This window comes from Cokeromyces recurvatus (assembly GCF_025118155.1).
Source record: "Cokeromyces recurvatus strain NRRL 2243 chromosome Unknown BX663scaffold_6, whole genome shotgun sequence".
In the NCBI taxonomy this organism is placed as follows: domain Eukaryota; kingdom Fungi; phylum Mucoromycota; class Mucoromycetes; order Mucorales; family Mucoraceae; genus Cokeromyces; species Cokeromyces recurvatus.
Window position 1 is genome coordinate 560,403 of NW_026251392.1, and position 15,468 is coordinate 575,870.

The 15,468-nt window shown below is 29.0% G+C and overlaps 5 protein-coding genes and 1 non-coding gene across 6 annotated transcripts; 2 read left to right on the plus strand and 4 right to left on the minus strand.

Annotated features, from left to right (window-relative positions):
- Positions 1-154: 154 nt before the first annotated feature.
- On the minus strand, positions 155-1,599 carry BX663DRAFT_484451 (phosphomannose isomerase type I; the record flags this gene model as incomplete). The annotated part of the gene is made up of 3 exons (XM_051524556.1): positions 155-582; positions 658-1,108; positions 1,213-1,599. 3 exons carry the CDS (start codon positions 1,597-1,599, stop codon positions 155-157), a joined length of 1,266 nt encoding a protein of 421 aa, XP_051385120.1.
- Positions 1,600-2,901: 1,302 nt separating this feature from the next.
- Positions 2,902-4,393, minus strand: BX663DRAFT_541374 (uncharacterized protein). The gene is made up of 4 exons (XM_051530775.1): positions 4,373-4,393; positions 3,294-4,298; positions 3,147-3,241; positions 2,902-3,090 (listed from the first exon to the last, which is right to left on the minus strand). The coding sequence occupies exons 2-4, from the start codon at positions 4,140-4,142 to the stop codon at positions 3,021-3,023; spliced, it is 1,014 nt and encodes a 337-aa protein (XP_051385121.1). The 5' UTR covers positions 4,143-4,298; positions 4,373-4,393; the 3' UTR covers positions 2,902-3,020.
- Positions 4,394-5,900: 1,507 nt separating this feature from the next.
- Positions 5,901-5,972, minus strand: BX663DRAFT_t51. Its single transcript has one exon. It is a non-coding gene; the product is annotated as a tRNA-Asp (tRNA).
- A 3,032-nt stretch (positions 5,973-9,004) lies between these two features.
- On the plus strand, positions 9,005-9,805 carry BX663DRAFT_529980 (uncharacterized protein; the record flags this gene model as incomplete). The annotated part of the gene is made up of 3 exons (XM_051530285.1): positions 9,005-9,193; positions 9,313-9,690; positions 9,761-9,805. 3 exons carry the CDS (start codon positions 9,005-9,007, stop codon positions 9,803-9,805), a joined length of 612 nt encoding a protein of 203 aa, XP_051385122.1.
- Positions 9,806-9,808: 3 nt separating this feature from the next.
- Positions 9,809-11,164, minus strand: BX663DRAFT_312081 (NADP-dependent oxidoreductase domain-containing protein). Its single transcript, XM_051522067.1, has 5 exons — positions 11,085-11,164; positions 10,880-11,012; positions 10,419-10,810; positions 10,017-10,348; positions 9,809-9,927 (listed from the first exon to the last, which is right to left on the minus strand). The coding sequence occupies exons 1-5, from the start codon at positions 11,109-11,111 to the stop codon at positions 9,882-9,884; spliced, it is 930 nt and encodes a 309-aa protein (XP_051385123.1). The 5' UTR covers positions 11,112-11,164; the 3' UTR covers positions 9,809-9,881.
- Positions 11,165-12,688: 1,524 nt separating this feature from the next.
- BX663DRAFT_501881 (uncharacterized protein) lies at positions 12,689-13,606 on the plus strand. The gene is made up of 3 exons (XM_051526528.1): positions 12,689-12,899; positions 12,969-13,093; positions 13,156-13,606. The coding sequence occupies exons 1-3, from the start codon at positions 12,807-12,809 to the stop codon at positions 13,274-13,276; spliced, it is 339 nt and encodes a 112-aa protein (XP_051385124.1). The 5' UTR covers positions 12,689-12,806; the 3' UTR covers positions 13,277-13,606.
- Positions 13,607-15,468: the final 1,862 nt, after the last annotated feature.

Consider the following 15,468-nt stretch of genomic DNA (forward strand, 5'->3'; position numbering starts at 1 on the left):
GAATTTCCCGCCTAACTGAAATTTAAAAAAAAAGGGTGTATTTTTTATCCCTGATCGGACCCTTATTCTAATCAATATTAAATAGGATGAAGAATAGTTTTTTTTTTTATTGAATATGATAGAAGAATAATTAAAATACGCGATGTTTTTTTTTTTAGTTATTGTTTGTAGTAAGGGAATAGGCTCTATAAAATTCTAAACCAGATTTGTCAGATTGAGCAATTAAAGGAGTATTTGCACCCACAAAGTAAACATAACCCTCTTTAAGTTCATAAGAATTAGAATCTTTATCATTACTCATCTTACCGCTACCGGACGTAACAATAAGGATGCTAGGGCCTTCAATAGGGTTGTGTTTTTCAGTTTTATCCGCGTCCATCTTTGTCCAGATAACAGAAAATTCTTCAATAGGGGGGTCATAAAGAAGAGAATGATCAGCAAATTTAATAGGCGACATTTTCTGTGATTCCGCGGAGCCATAACGGTAAGTAAGCATGTCAACTAAAACGTCCACATCTTTAAATTTGGGAGTTAAGCCAGCACGCACAACATTATCACTTGTAGCCATACACTCAACACAATCTAATAAAAAGGAAAAAGAAAAAAGTATTAAAAATAAACAAAATGTTTAGTAGTGTACTAATAAAACATTATTACCTCCAGATAAATAAGCGTGAGGTTCATTAGCACCTAAGAAAATAGCTTGTCCTGGTTCCATGGAAACATAATTCAGCATCAAACATGAAAAGACGCCAACATCACCACCAGGATATTGTTGATCTAATCTAATAAGTAATTGGGAAACAGTATCATTCGCATTTGACTCTTTAAGACGATTAATCAATTTAGCTAATAATTGTGTAACATTATTTTGAGAGCTATGCATAAGGGCAGAGAATACTTTTTTAAGAATAGATTTGTTGTGAGCAATATCTTCCTCGGAAATAGAGTTACCGGTATCTTTTACGACTGTTAAGAACTCCTCGGAAATATCTTGTCCTAATAATTCGGATAATTCAGGATATATTTCCATATGCTTGGCAATTTCATTCAAGGGACGGAAGCCACAAAGTGCTTCAAAGGGTGTGAGAGCAACTGCCATTTCAGGCTGAAAAAGAAAAAAAGTTATATTAAATTATATTGAACTTGTTTTGTTTTAACTATAATATGTCAAAGAGAAAAGAGATGGATAAGGTGGGGGGGAAAGCTTACTTTATGATTAGGATCTTTATAATTTTGAGGATACTCTTTAAAGAGACGAGCACCTAAAGTTTTGTCAGGATGAGCTTGAATGGACAAAGCTTTACGAATGGAAAGAATCTTGAAAAGGAAAGGTAAATCGCCGTTGTACTGGTCATAAACAGGCTTAGTGCTAAGTTCAACATTGTCTTTAATGAGTTGCTGAAGAGTTGTATTTTTGCTATCCATAACAATAGAAGGTGCATTAGGATGAGTGCCCATCCAGAGTTCAGCATAAGGTTTTTCATTATTGACATCAGTACCAGATGCCTTTGCATAAGCTGCAACCTTAGAGACATCGCCTAATTTACCCCAATCGTATGATTGAGTTTTGCATTGCAAACGATAAATAGCACTCATAATATTCTATTCAACACGAAAATAATTGGAATAAAAGAAAACTGGAAATACTAAAAAAGAAAAAAAAAGGACCCTTATATTGATAAAAAAAAATGCGGGTTTTCAAATTATTATAAAATAAATTAAAATGACCCAAATAACGACATAGTAATAAAACTTACTGCATTATCCGGGCCAGTTCAAAAAGATAAAAAAAATATTCTTTCAAAAAACAAGAAGTAAAAAAGCAAAAGGGGGAAAGAAAAAAGTAATTTTAAATATGAGTAGAGAAGAAAAGAAACTATTTTGTCCAAGTAGGAGTTGGTACGGGTTTATGGAAACTTTCCCATCATTTTCAAGGAAAGATATTTCAACTGTGTCTTGAATGAGGGTCTGAAGTTTGGAAAGAACTCTCAATGAGTTTTCATGTTATATTCTGATAGCTTCGTTGTCTTTATTCATTTTGAATATACAAGTTGACAAATCTGGGGTCTTGAAGGTAGTCGCCTTTATTGCAAGGATTGAAATTCGTAATATGGAAGATATTGAATTTAGTTAATTGATTTTTGAATTCAAGTATATATTATAAATGAATTAGATAGAGACTGTGTTAGTGAGGTGGTAGCGTATATCTATTATGCATGCGTTTTTGATACCTAGTTTTTTGAGGTTGATATAAATTGAACCAGGGAAGGTGAATTTTAATGGGGAAGTAGATAAATATAAAGTCTTGCTTATATAATGGGGGTTGGAAGAAGCAAACAGTCGGTTCCGCTTTACGAGCTCTCCTCCTATGCTTACTACGAGAGAAGGAATTTTTAACGTGGGTGCCTTTGGTGGAGTCACACCAAAGGAGGGAGGGGGGAAGAGTTGAATTCTCAGTTGAAATGAGTGTAGGCTGTGTGAGAGTAGGGACAGCTTGAATGAGGGTTTAGGGAAACTAAGTTATTCTCAATATTTTGATTTTGGAGTAAACTTTTCAGATTTTGGATCTTATATTGGACGTCAGCAAGTTGAGATGGCAAATGGAAAGTTTGCTATTGTAGAAGAGAAGATAGTTGATTAATATTACTAGATAAGTATCTAGAAGTGCATGAAGTTCATTAATAGAATATGAAGGAGGGAAGTCAGTAACTATTGTATTACAGAGAGCATTATGCAGTTCATAAGTACATATTTGCTTAGTACAGAAGACGATAGCTAATTTGCTTTTTACTTGCTGTGAAAACTGTTAAAAGATATCCTATTTGATCAAGTGGTATTTTCAATTTAATTCGAAGTAAATACTTTAAATCGAAAAGTTAGCAGAGACTATAATTCAAATTATTACACAATTAAGAAGAATTATTTTATTTAGAATTGTAAAAAAAATCTTATTGTTAATCTATTCATTAGGTAATTTTTACATTGTTCAATATTATAAAACTTTATGTTTGTTTCTCTTATTTAACTTCATTTTGTTCAACTTTTTTTTGTATTTTAGACCAACGTAGACCGCAAGCATTACAAAGCCTATAAATAATCAAATTAATAAAAATGGTTTATTAAACCTGAAAAAAAAAACAGACGTTTTTGGTCCATTAGGTCCTCTTCTCCATTCTGGCGCCTCAGTTGTTCCACAGTCAGTGCATATTTTCATATTGTTGAAATTATTAGTGCGTTGCTATTTGTTAAAAAAGAAATTAGTATTAAAAAAGAAAAATACTCATCTATACCTTTTTTCCCTGTTTAGAAGAGGACTGGTTCTCATTGGATGAAGCAGTTTCGATATTATGAACTATAGTAGGATATGATAAAAGTTCTTCCATTCCGATTGTTCTCAAATCGCTATTTTCTAGGCCTAATGAAATACCAACGGAACGTTCACCCAAATCATATCTTAAACCAGTGAACAATGCTAGACTTTTATTTATGTCATACGAAGAGCTGACGCCCTGTGTGTACACATTAGGTGGATTATCCATAGTTGTAAGAAAGTCATCAAAGTAATCACTGGATTTTTTATTTCCTTCTTCCAATGAAGTGTTACTAGAATCTGCACTACTATTATTTTTACTACATTCAATATCGTCATGCTGCTGTTTAAGCTGAGTAAGTTTCTTTTTTAATAATTCATTTTCCATTTTAAGATCAAGAAATAAATCAATCGATTGAGATGTTTCAGTAGGGATTTTTCGAGCACTACCAAAGAAAGAGTTTTTGTAAAAGTGACCTCTTGTTTCCAAAGTAGTATATTTACCATCCTTTCTTAGAAAACGATAGCAACATCGAAGAACTTGTACAGAATTTTTGGCAGCTCTAAACTCTCTCATAAAAATATCTATATCATCTACATGAAGGAATTCTGTAAATGTCCTATTGATTAATTCAGACGGTTTATAACCGAGGAATTCACTGGAGGCTGTGGAGCAATAAAGAACTCGAAGATCATCATTTAAAACATGAACGACATCTCTTAAAGATTCTAAAATACTTTGTGACCAATTCTTTCGACGAGTGAAATCTCCAGTAGAAGTGTTTGCATTTAATTTAAGTTTGATGATTTGCTGTGAACTACCTTCCATTATTATAATTTGGGAATTATGAAATATAAAGAAAACTATAAAGGAAAAGTTATCAACTTTCTGTTATTCAATTTTTTTTTATAGTTATAAGACTAAGAATAATTAAAGTTGCACATTTATGTGTGGTGTTAAAAAAAATATTCTTATTTTCTTGAACTGTCATAATATACATCCATATTAGCCAACTATATTAGCTTGCTTAATAATATTTAAAGAAAAATATTTCTCACCTACTCCTTAAAAGAAAAAAGGGGGGCCTTTGAAATAACAAGGATACTAATCTTATTTTGTTACTTTTCCTTTTTAATTCTGTTTTGTTCAAAAAAGAAGCCAATAATATGTAAGAAGATGATTTACAATATCATTTAAGAGAATAATACTCTATGTTAGCAATCAAATGCAAAAAATCTGACCAAAGTGGGCATATTTTAGAACGTAGTAAAATATGTATCTTTCTCATCTATTCAAAGTAAATGATTACTGCACTGTATCCTTATTCTTTATTAAATACATATGCGTGCTGATTGTAGATGGATACAAAACTTTCAGAGTAATATTTGTTGCTTCTTTATATATATTAAATATACCTGTCAATTAATTTTGCAATGAAATTTACACCTGAAATAGCAAATTGTCTTGGCGCCTTAGTTTGTAAAAGTTGTGGGTTACTATGGCAATACTGTCCAAAAAAATAATAATAATAATAATAATAATCATTAAAACTCTTATAAAATATTAGGTGGTCAAGGTCGCCTTTCTGTACTCTTTCATCGAGAACAATAATATTACTGTCTTGAATACATTTGCTCATTAGCTTTTCATGTCTTTTGTTGAAGTATCCATCAGTAACTTTAATGATTACTTGGTGGTAATTTAACTTACTATCCCAAGCACTCTATAAAACTGTTCACATAGTAGCATATTATATACTGTATCATAACGCGCTATCGTATTTAAATACTTAGAACTAATAAGCTCTTTTCCTTTCTTTTGAATCAGCTTTATATACATTAAACACGTGCATATTTTGATATTCTTCCTCAATTTATTCTTTGGTTAGTTATGTGTGGGGTTCTTTACGAACTTAATCATCTCTTTCATTCTATAGAATTTGTAATAATACAACTTTACACATCATCCATAAATTTATATCATTTTTGATAAACTAAGTTTAATAAAAGATAATTAAGTTAGATACAATATCTTTCATATAGCTTGAAGAAGAAGATAAATACAAATCAATAAAGAATACTAATTTAAATATATTACCGTATTTGATACATCAGTAGTAATATTATCTTTCTACTATCTAAAACAGTTATTATATAAAGCTATTAATTTATGAATGAAAAGAAGAGTGTACTTTATTTTATTTTTTTATTATATTTACAAGTGTCGTTTCTTATTAAAACTTTAGGTTCAAAATATTAAAATAACATGGAGTTATAAATATTGTAGAATTTGCGAAAGAAGGTCCTTTTATTTATGCTTTAGTTTTGTTGCTAGCATATATGTTTTTCTTTTTTTTTTTGCAGCAATGTTATACAGATACGACAATATTGCAATGGTATCACAAGTAAGCAATAATATAATATTATAAATGTAAAATACACTTCTTTCTCTTATAATTAATAAAGATCAGAATATGGTCTATGTAATCATTGGCACTCGATAGATTTCATAATAATAAATTGAAACTAAAGTTGTATTGACATAAAGAGCATGGCAAAAATAATAAACATGACAACAAAGTAAAAACTCTCCGGCGGGGAATTGAACCCCGGTCTCCCGCGTGACAGGCGGGGATACTCACCACTATACTACCGAAGAATGACTTGAAAAAAAATTTTTAATAATTATTATATTACTTATTGAAATTAAGCGGTCACGTGACTTGGGACTACTTCTTCGGTTTGTTTATATAATTATTATAAATATTTTATTTTTCTTAACATCTTTAATAACAACGAAAGCTTTTCTTTTGATAGCGAATTGATTGTGTACATTGAGTACTACGATCGCCGCTGAGGTAATTGAAAAAGAATATTAATCACGCATGGTTGTAAGATTTATAACTTAATTCAATAAGATAAATAGTCATAATAGAATATATAGTGCATTTGTATAATAATTCTCTCTATAAACATATTTAGTATATTTACCCTTGTATAGAAAAATAACTAATTAATAAAAAGTCCTACATCTAAAAATATACTTTCTTCTATTATTGTTCTGCTGAATATTAATTTATAAAAATAACTTTATACAAGTTAAACTGGGGTAAACTAAGAATAATACAAATACGCGTAATAATTGATTCTACTCAGAATACACGTATTAGTTATAAAAATAAATATATACTAAAGACATGAATCTATAATTATATTATCAAATACAATTTGTTATATTTTTATCCTCTTATTACTCATCATCCTTATTCACAAAAGATATAAACACTCTTACATTATTCACCCTTATTTTTATAACTTATAACTAAGAACAATACTTGTATTGAATTAACTCTTAATAAACTTATTGACAAGTCTCAAGGTACTTCTTCTGTCTTATTTTCTTTTTATTTTATTTTCTTTTTATTTCTTTTACTTCTATTTGATTATCTAAACTTACCTAAACCACAACAATATTCAACATTATCAATGTGTACATGATATGTATGACTCATGAATAATTATGTAATTGAATACACCAGTCATAACTCTGTTTGAATAATGTATATAATTATTATTATTGCTCGAACATTCTAGCAATGACTACTATTAAAACTGAATGTAGAATGAATATTATGCTGTAAAGTACAATACACTAGCTTTATATAAATAACCTCTTCATTATGTAATAAATGATGGTTTATTTCTATTAACTTAGTTGTAAATACGACTACAATCATAACAGTGGCAAAGGGATCATAATGCTGCTAAGAATATGTCGCTCATTTCGTCATACATCTAGAATGGCTACGATCGTCCTTCTTGTTATAGAACAAGCTCTGGATATAATCATGAGTAATATTATAATAGATGAATTACATAATACAGGATAAAATATAAGCCTGAATATGAAATAAAACTCTGTATATAACATCTTGTAAATAATATAAAACTTATTGACATCCAATTGTCTAGATGTATCAATTATAAGACATCGTATCATTTCTAAATATTTATTTTTATAACCTTGATAAAGGATTCAGGTCGTCTTTGATCCAATAAAATAAAACATAAAAGATATCAGGAACATATACTCAGATTAAACAATAAATTTTTTATTTAAAACTTGATCAGATCATTATAACACCCAATAGATAATCCATAGATCAGTCTCTTGAATCAACAAGACGTATATACGAATACTAACACTGTTTCATGACTCATGTTCTTTGACGGTTATTTCTATTTCTTTGATTCAGGATTCATTAATATAAATACAAGCAGTTGTTTAGACACAAAATAATCTTTAACTTCTTCTTTAACTTTCTTTTAACATTCTTTATTTTTATTGAATAAAAACAGTCTCAAACTATACTTCCTTTTGTTCTCTTTTCTCTTTTTATTTTATCTTCTATTTTTATTTACATTCCATCACACTTCTATGTTCCTCCCCAGTAGATCAACTTGATCAATTTTTTTATTTTATTTTTTTTTTATTGCCATCAATCACCGTAGTAAACACGGCTTCCATTTTAGGGATTTAGATTTTTTCAGGTAAGCATCTGAAAAGCACTGTTTTTTCGTCCAAAAATGATTTCTTTTTTGTCTAAAAATTAATTTTAATTCATCCAAAAAAAAGTCTAACATCGTCTGAATTTGAAGTGTGAATACTGCAGACTTCAGCACTTGAATTGGATCCCATCCTTTACTTACCAATGACTACCTCAGAACGTAGTCGAGTGCTTCGATGGCGACTTGGCTGGCTACCTAGTGGTAAACCTAAAGAATGTATATTTCACCCGTCTCATAATTGGAGCCAGCGACATGCTATTGAATGCTTACATGTACATCATTGTCTCTACATGCCTACTTCAGTCGAAGATCCCATCTCGTTCCTCCTCAACTTGCTTCCACTACATAAACCTTGTCGTCCTTCTGATTGTACGAGCTGGTATACTTTATGGCCTATTCTTTGTACAATTCTACATGAACTTGGTAATACTTCCATGATAAATTTTCTCATGATTCTGTTGATCCTGGTCTCAAGCTGCTGAATTGGTTGTCCAAGTAATAATGTGTGTCTTCCCGGTCCCTTTGGTCTGGTTTGTATTTCGCTTTTTCCTCCTTATATTTTCTCTTAATTCCAAAATACGGCTCTTTACTTTTTCCTTCTTGTCCTTTAGGAAGATTTTTATTCTTATTTCCCCTCTATAACTGGCTCGGGCAATATTGCATCGCTACATGCTCATTGCCAAAAAATTTAAAAAAAAAAAATAATAATGATAATAGTAATAATAAAACTCAGAATTTAATTGTATCCGATAATCTGACTATTTGTAATTCTATGCTGCTTGGCCTCGTATCACGTCTATTATTTATTATTAATTTATTTTATTTTTTGTCTTTTTTTCTTTCACTTGTATAATGACTTCCGTTCAGTTTACTGTAGGAAAGCTTGATGCCGGTATGGTACGTAATGTTGCTTTATTCCTAATATTATATACGCTTATCAAGTAATCTAAAACATAATATAAACAAAATACGAACTCATTATAAAATAATCTTTAGGCCATCTTGCTAACAGAAGATCACCATCTTATTGAATTTCCTTCACTTTTACTTCCTAAAGGCGTTTCATCTGGTAGTATTGTAAATATTACAGTAAACCGTAACATTTCCGAAGAAGAAAAAAAAATGAAAGAATTTTGGGAATTACAAGATGCCATTTTAGCAACTTTTGGTGAAGATGAACCTGAAATACCCGTTCTTCGAGCTAAAAATATCACACAAACTTCAATTATTCTTGAATGGGATCCTCTTATTTTACATACAGCTAAACTTCGTTCACTTGATATTTATAAAAATGGAACAAAACTAGCTCAAGTAAATATTATAAATTTATCTAGTTAAAAAGTAGACATGTATTAATACTCTTTTTTTTTTTTTTTTTTTTTTTTTTTTTTTTTTTTTTTTTTTTTTTTTTTTTTTTTTTTTAATCAAAGCATGTACCGAATGATATAAATTTTATTAAACTATCTGGATTGGATGTAGATCATGAATTCGAATTTCATATTATAATTAAAACAACATCTGGCGAATATAAATCAAATATAGTAAATGCACGTACACATAAAATGGATAATTTGACAGGTATTCGTGTGGCATTTGGTACGTTTGAGGAACCAGAACCAGCTATTACAGGGTTAAAGGAATTACTATCAAAAATGGGTGCATCATGGTCTGATGAAGTCAACGTAGAAACAACTCATTTATTAGCTCAACTTCCAGGTGGAACAAATTATGAGCATGCTGTTCAACATTCCATACCTATAGTGAAACCCGAATGGTTAGTCCAATGTGATAGAAATAAAAAAATTCAGGTAAAATGACATTTATGTCAAAACAATTTTGTATATGTGTATATATTTATATTCATTATATTATTTTTAGCCTGCTCTGCCTTATTATATCGTGAATATAGTAAACAATGATTAATATACGTGATGCTTTAGTTCAAAAATGTTGCTTTTTTTAAAATAGCATATTAAAAATATAGTAATGTTTAATTTATTTATGCAAAAATGTCACAATCAGGGCCAAATACATTCTTAGGGTCACTGTAGATATATATATATATATATATATATAATGTCAGTATATGTATACATATATTTTGTTCTTTTCATTTTTATTTATTTAAACTTACCATATACGAATTGGATTTTTTCGTCCAAGAGCAGTGACAGCCTCAATATCGTCATCCTCCATTTTGAAATAAGTTAAGTTATCCTTGATTCGAGAAGGAGTAACAGACTTGGGAATGACAGCATAGCCGCGATTAACACCCCAATTAAGTAAAATTTGAACAGGCGTTTTATTATACTTTTTAGCTAACTCAAAAATAATGGGCTCTTCCATTGTTTTGAAAGCACCTCTGTAACCAGGATTACCAAGAGGAGAATAAGCAGTTAGAACAATGTTCTTACTCTTACAATAAGCTAGTAACTCTTCTTGAGGAAGAGCAGGATGTATTTCAACCTAAAATAAACATGCATTTTCAATATATCGTTTTTTTTTTTCTTTTTTTTTTCGAAAAAAAATACTTTACTTGGTTTACAGCAGGAGGGATATCGCATTTACTCAACAAGTCTTCGAGCATGGGAATAGTAAAGTTAGAGACACCAATAGAACGAGCTTTACCATCCTTTACTAGCTTTTCCATAGCACGCCATGTATCAATAATAGGTACATGTGTGTTTTTCATATCTCCAGTAGTTTTACAATCAGAAAATTCATAACCTTTGAATTCGACAGAAATAGGCCAATGAATAAGATATAAATCAACATAATCAGTACCCAAGTTCTTTAATGAGCGTTCAAAGACAGGACTAACATGTTGGGGTTCTCGAAAATTTGGCCATAATTTTGTAGTGATGAAAAGCTCTTCACGAGGAATCTTACTTTCCTTAATTGCCTTTCCTAAAGCTTCTTCTGTTTCATCTAAAGAATGAACAACGTGATATTTCATAAGTACTATTGTACATTGTATACTTTTAATTATTGACTTACATATATAAGCAGTATCAAAATGTTTGTATCCAACTTCTAAAGCTGCTTTTGCAGCAGAGTATACTTGTTCAGAACCATCATTGCCACCAAAAGTACCAAAACCTATCATAGGGAAATCATACCCGCTATTAAGCTAAGTTATATGAAAGATATTTGTGCATATGTTTAGTTGTTATTATTTAAATAAATAAATAAAAATACATACTTTGATAGTAGGAATAACAGTAGACATTGTTGAATAAAAGGAATTAAGAAAAAAAAATTACATGATACCATCCAATTGTTCGTGTTATATACCTTATATTTAAATACCGACGATAGCGACAAAGATAAGGTTAAAGGTCAGCTAAAGACTAGTATTATTTAGTCTAAAACTATTTAGTATCGATGCCTCTTTAATAAGTATATCAAGACATACTACTGTTTGTAACAGACTGCTACTGTTGAATATCTATTACAATCCCGAGGTATATTATGTACTCACACTTGAGTGACCTCGGAGTAAAACTATATTCCAAGGAAAAGCCTGTTTAAATAAATTTCACTATTACTCTTTTAAATAACTAGCTAGAGCGTATAGAGTCTTAATTATCTTACATCCGTGATAATCAAGCCATATACTATAAAAAGGAGCTATAAACCTTTTTTGAAGACAAAGAAAAGAAAAGAAAAGAGAGAGAGAGAAATATAATAGGTATGCAATTAGATGCAAGTAAGTAAGAATTAGTTTGATCATTAGGATAACCATTGTAACAGTTAGTATCTGTGATTTGATCAGGTTAAAAATAATAGCCAACCTTATGTTCGGTTGTACAAATTACTACCTGGTGAAGAGTCAATGATGAAATTATTTGACAGGAGCGTGATGCCTTCATTAGTAAATGATTTTAATGGACTGCTAGACTATTGAACATAAAGAGTTTTTTTTTTTTTTTTTTTTTTTTTTTTTTTTTTTTTTTTTTTTTAAAAAAAAAAAAAAAAAGAAGGTAGTATCATGAGTAAATAAGATGGAAATTCAATGTTTCATTGGAAAACTAACTAAGATACCTTGAACCGTATCTACTCGTCTTTGCTCAAGAACACAGATAGACATAGAAAAAATTCCAATGAAACTGATGGTTAATTAAGGAATAGAGATCTCGAATATTCTTCTATATACCTTCTATCAGTAATTCCTTATAAAAAAATATCTACAAACCCCTTTAAATTATTTTAATATATATTCTGCTAATATCAACCTCTAGTATATACTATAGATACGGCTTAAACCATTTATATAGTCAATGAGCTGTCCTAAATTGTTGCATTAATGACATTATTGCATATAGCACTCAAGTTTCTGAATCAAATAAAGTGTTATTGTTTATTCCTCTTTTTTTTGGTTAATAAAACTTAAATGTTTCTATTCTATTATATGCATAAAGTACAAGACATTAGAATGATTCTTTTATTTAAATAGTAGATGATTAGATTATTCTAATTTTACAAAATAGCTCTTTTATTATAGAATAGTAAGATTAAACTAGTAGAAAAAAAGATGCTCTATAATATCATTTGAAAGAATTCATTTCCAACAATAACATTAAGAGTTAATTCAAGTATTTAATATGTAAAATATTATTCTAGAGAAAACTGATTTGACATACCATATGAGCAGACTTCTATAAAAAAAAAGAAAAATAGAAAGAGAGAAAGAGAGAGTAGGAATTGTTGATAACTACTTATTAACTATTTTAATATTTAAAACTTGTTTCTTGGAGAAAACATTATTATTTTTTTTATACAAATGCTATAATATACATATATAAAGAAGTAGTGTATTTATCTTTGACGCGTATTTATTCAGTTTTGATTGGCTGATAAAAAATGTTGTCAAAAAAAAAAAAGGTTAATTCTGCATGTCTTTTCTGTTTTGTTTAATTAATAAATGACGTTTGAAGAAGAAATTGTTTTACGACTAAAACGAAACGGTACTTTTGATTCTATAAGAAAGCAACTACTATCAGAGTTCCAATCTGGTGTAAGTATATCCATATAAAAAATTATATAATTTTTTATTGAGATTATTAAATAAATTACAATGTTATAGGATGCTGGGCAAAAGTTTTTAGACAAACTTAAAGCATTCATGGAAGATTTAGTTCATAGAGATCCTAGTTTATTAGATAAGGACTCTTCCTTTTTTTACGATTATGTTTCTGCTGAACTTGAAAGGTTTATTTTCTAAAATAAATGACGAACATAAAGTAATTATGATTAACGTTGATTTGAAGTAGATCTGGAATTTATCAAACAATACGACAAGAGATTTTGGATACTTTGAAAGATGACTCTCATCAGAAAAAAATAGATGAAGATATATATTTTGTAACTGAAAATGAAGAGAAAAACCAATAATAAGAATCAATCACAATAGATACCCGTCTTCACTACCTTATGATATGATCAAAATATATCGATACTTTTAATAATCTAATACAGGGCAAATATTACATATATAATAAAGTTTTATATATCACTTTGTCAACATAATGCTGCTCAATTAATTGTAATTCTGCTAATTTTATCGAAATTCCTTACGTATAGTTGTAGTACTTTATTTAATAGAATACGACACTAATATGTAATATTATTATGCATATATTACCAAAGAAATACAATGGTTGTATACCCAGAGAGTACTACTTTTTATATTTTCTTAAATTGTTTTGTTATACTCGTTCCTTTCATCGATAGAATATGTTATGACTGGTAAATATGAAACTTTCTTATTTTTTAAAAATCCAGATGAGAATAGAATAGGCAAAATAAAACATTTTTCTAGATTTTACAAGACAGATAAAATCAAGTAAAGGTACAAACTATATGTTGTATAAAAAAGTATTATTCATCGCAAATCACATTGATTACAGCACTATCTTTTAAACAGATATTCAAAATCAATTAGTAAAGTAAATGAGGTTGAACAATAGTTCTAAAAGTCGATTGATTTTAAATGATTGGCATTTATATAAGAATACAAGGATATGTGGGATCATATAAAAGGTAATTAACTCTGATTACCTTATTTTGATAATCGTCGAACTATTAAAAAAATTTATTTGATATTAGATCGTGATAAATAACCTCAAGTTGATAATATGCAATGAGAATAGATATCGTAGGTTGCAGAAAATATTCGTTTATCAATACTTTGAAATTGTAATTTATGATAATTAAAAAACTTGAAGATGAAAAAATAAAAGCAAGATATGTTAACTAACATGTTAGTATGCATTACATGAATAAAAGAAGCAAAATACTACTATTTTTTATTTTATTTTATTTTTTGTTCATACATACATAGTATAGAGTGTTCCATAGCTCAATAATAATTTTAAAAAAGACAACAAGTCAAAGTAGTAGTTGTTTTTGATAAGGATGTGTTGGTAGTAGTATTGTAGTTGTAGGTATAAATGGCGGTGGTGGTATAAGTGGGGTGTTTATAGTAAATATAGCCGTATGTGTATCCTCTATTTCTGATGAAAGTAACACGGGTGTTTGGAGAGTGACTAGAATTCGCAGCATATTTAGCCCAAGCCTAGGCTGTGGAATCGAATCACTTCAAGGGTTCCCCACCAAATCAAATGAACCCTTAATTTTTTTAATTATTCTTGTTTTTTGTACTACACCAGCGACTCCTTTTTTTTTTCTTTTTACAGTAGCAGTAGCAGCAGCAACATGAATAATGATGTGTTATAGTTATATTCTACCAAGCAACGGTAGTAGATACAGGAAGAACAGTAGTAATTACAAATTTGCTATTATTACCTGGTATTATTATAGTCGGATCATATATCAAAAACAAATCATTTAAACGCCTCCTGTTTTTATTATTATATGTATGCATATTATGTTTCTTGTACCTTGATATTATTATGGTTTTCAAGCAGTAGATAGAAAGTGTTATTTTAAGCACATACACATCTGAATTTATAGTTGCTATATTTGATTTATAAGGTATCTTATAAGAGAGATAAAAAACAGATACATATTTACATTTAAAAATAATTGCAAATAAACATAATATACAGACTTTTTTAGTCAACTAACAAACTCCTCAAGCTAATAATGCATTATGTTATGGTTTAGTTAAGGATTAAGACTTCAAAGTTCTATCAAGAATACAGTAATAACAATTACTGTCCCCCTATAAATTAGCCCAAAGAAGAATATTCTCAGCTATTTCAAAAAGAAAATAATAATATAACAATTTTACCACTTTAACAAGTGCAAGATTTTCCTTTTCCAAGAATATTTAACTGGAAAGTTATCTAAAGGTTGTATAAATAAAATGAATAATCATGGCTATTTCTTTATTCAGTTTTACGTCTAAAATTCAAATTTTGCCTCATTTTTTTTTTTTAAAAAAAAAAAAAAAAAAAAAAAAAAAAAGGAAGAAAGTGTTATATATATTCGAAACTAACAAATAAAGAAACAATGTAGAAATAGTAAATAAACTAATAAAAGATAGCTTTATTTTCTAGCATGACTCCCAATATAGAGAAAAGCCTAACCTTCTTGATATACATCTTTTGTTTACAATTTAG

Coding starts and splice junctions, on each gene's coding strand:
- BX663DRAFT_541374 (XM_051530775.1), bottom strand. CDS start 4,142: ATGGAAGGTAGTTCACAGCAAATCATCAAACTTAAATTAAATGCAAAC. Junction 3,242..3,293: donor CTTCTAAACAGGGAAAAAAG/GTATAGATGAGT, acceptor TTTAACAAATAG/CAACGCACTAATAATTTCAA. Junction 3,091..3,146: donor GGACCTAATGGACCAAAAAC/GTCTGTTTTTTT, acceptor GATTATTTATAG/GCTTTGTAATGCTTGCGGTC.
- BX663DRAFT_312081 (XM_051522067.1), bottom strand. CDS start 11,111: ATGTCTACTGTTATTCCTACTATCAAA. Junction 11,013..11,084: donor CTGTTATTCCTACTATCAAA/GTATGTATTTTT, acceptor CATATAACTTAG/CTTAATAGCGGGTATGATTT. Junction 9,928..10,016: donor AAAAATCCAATTCGTATATG/GTAAGTTTAAAT, acceptor ATATATCTACAG/TGACCCTAAGAATGTATTTG.
- BX663DRAFT_501881 (XM_051526528.1), top strand. CDS start 12,807: ATGACGTTTGAAGAAGAAATTGTTTTACGACTAAAACGAAACGGTACT. Junction 12,900..12,968: donor TATCAGAGTTCCAATCTGGT/GTAAGTATATCC, acceptor ACAATGTTATAG/GATGCTGGGCAAAAGTTTTT. Junction 13,094..13,155: donor GTTTCTGCTGAACTTGAAAG/GTTTATTTTCTA, acceptor GATTTGAAGTAG/ATCTGGAATTTATCAAACAA.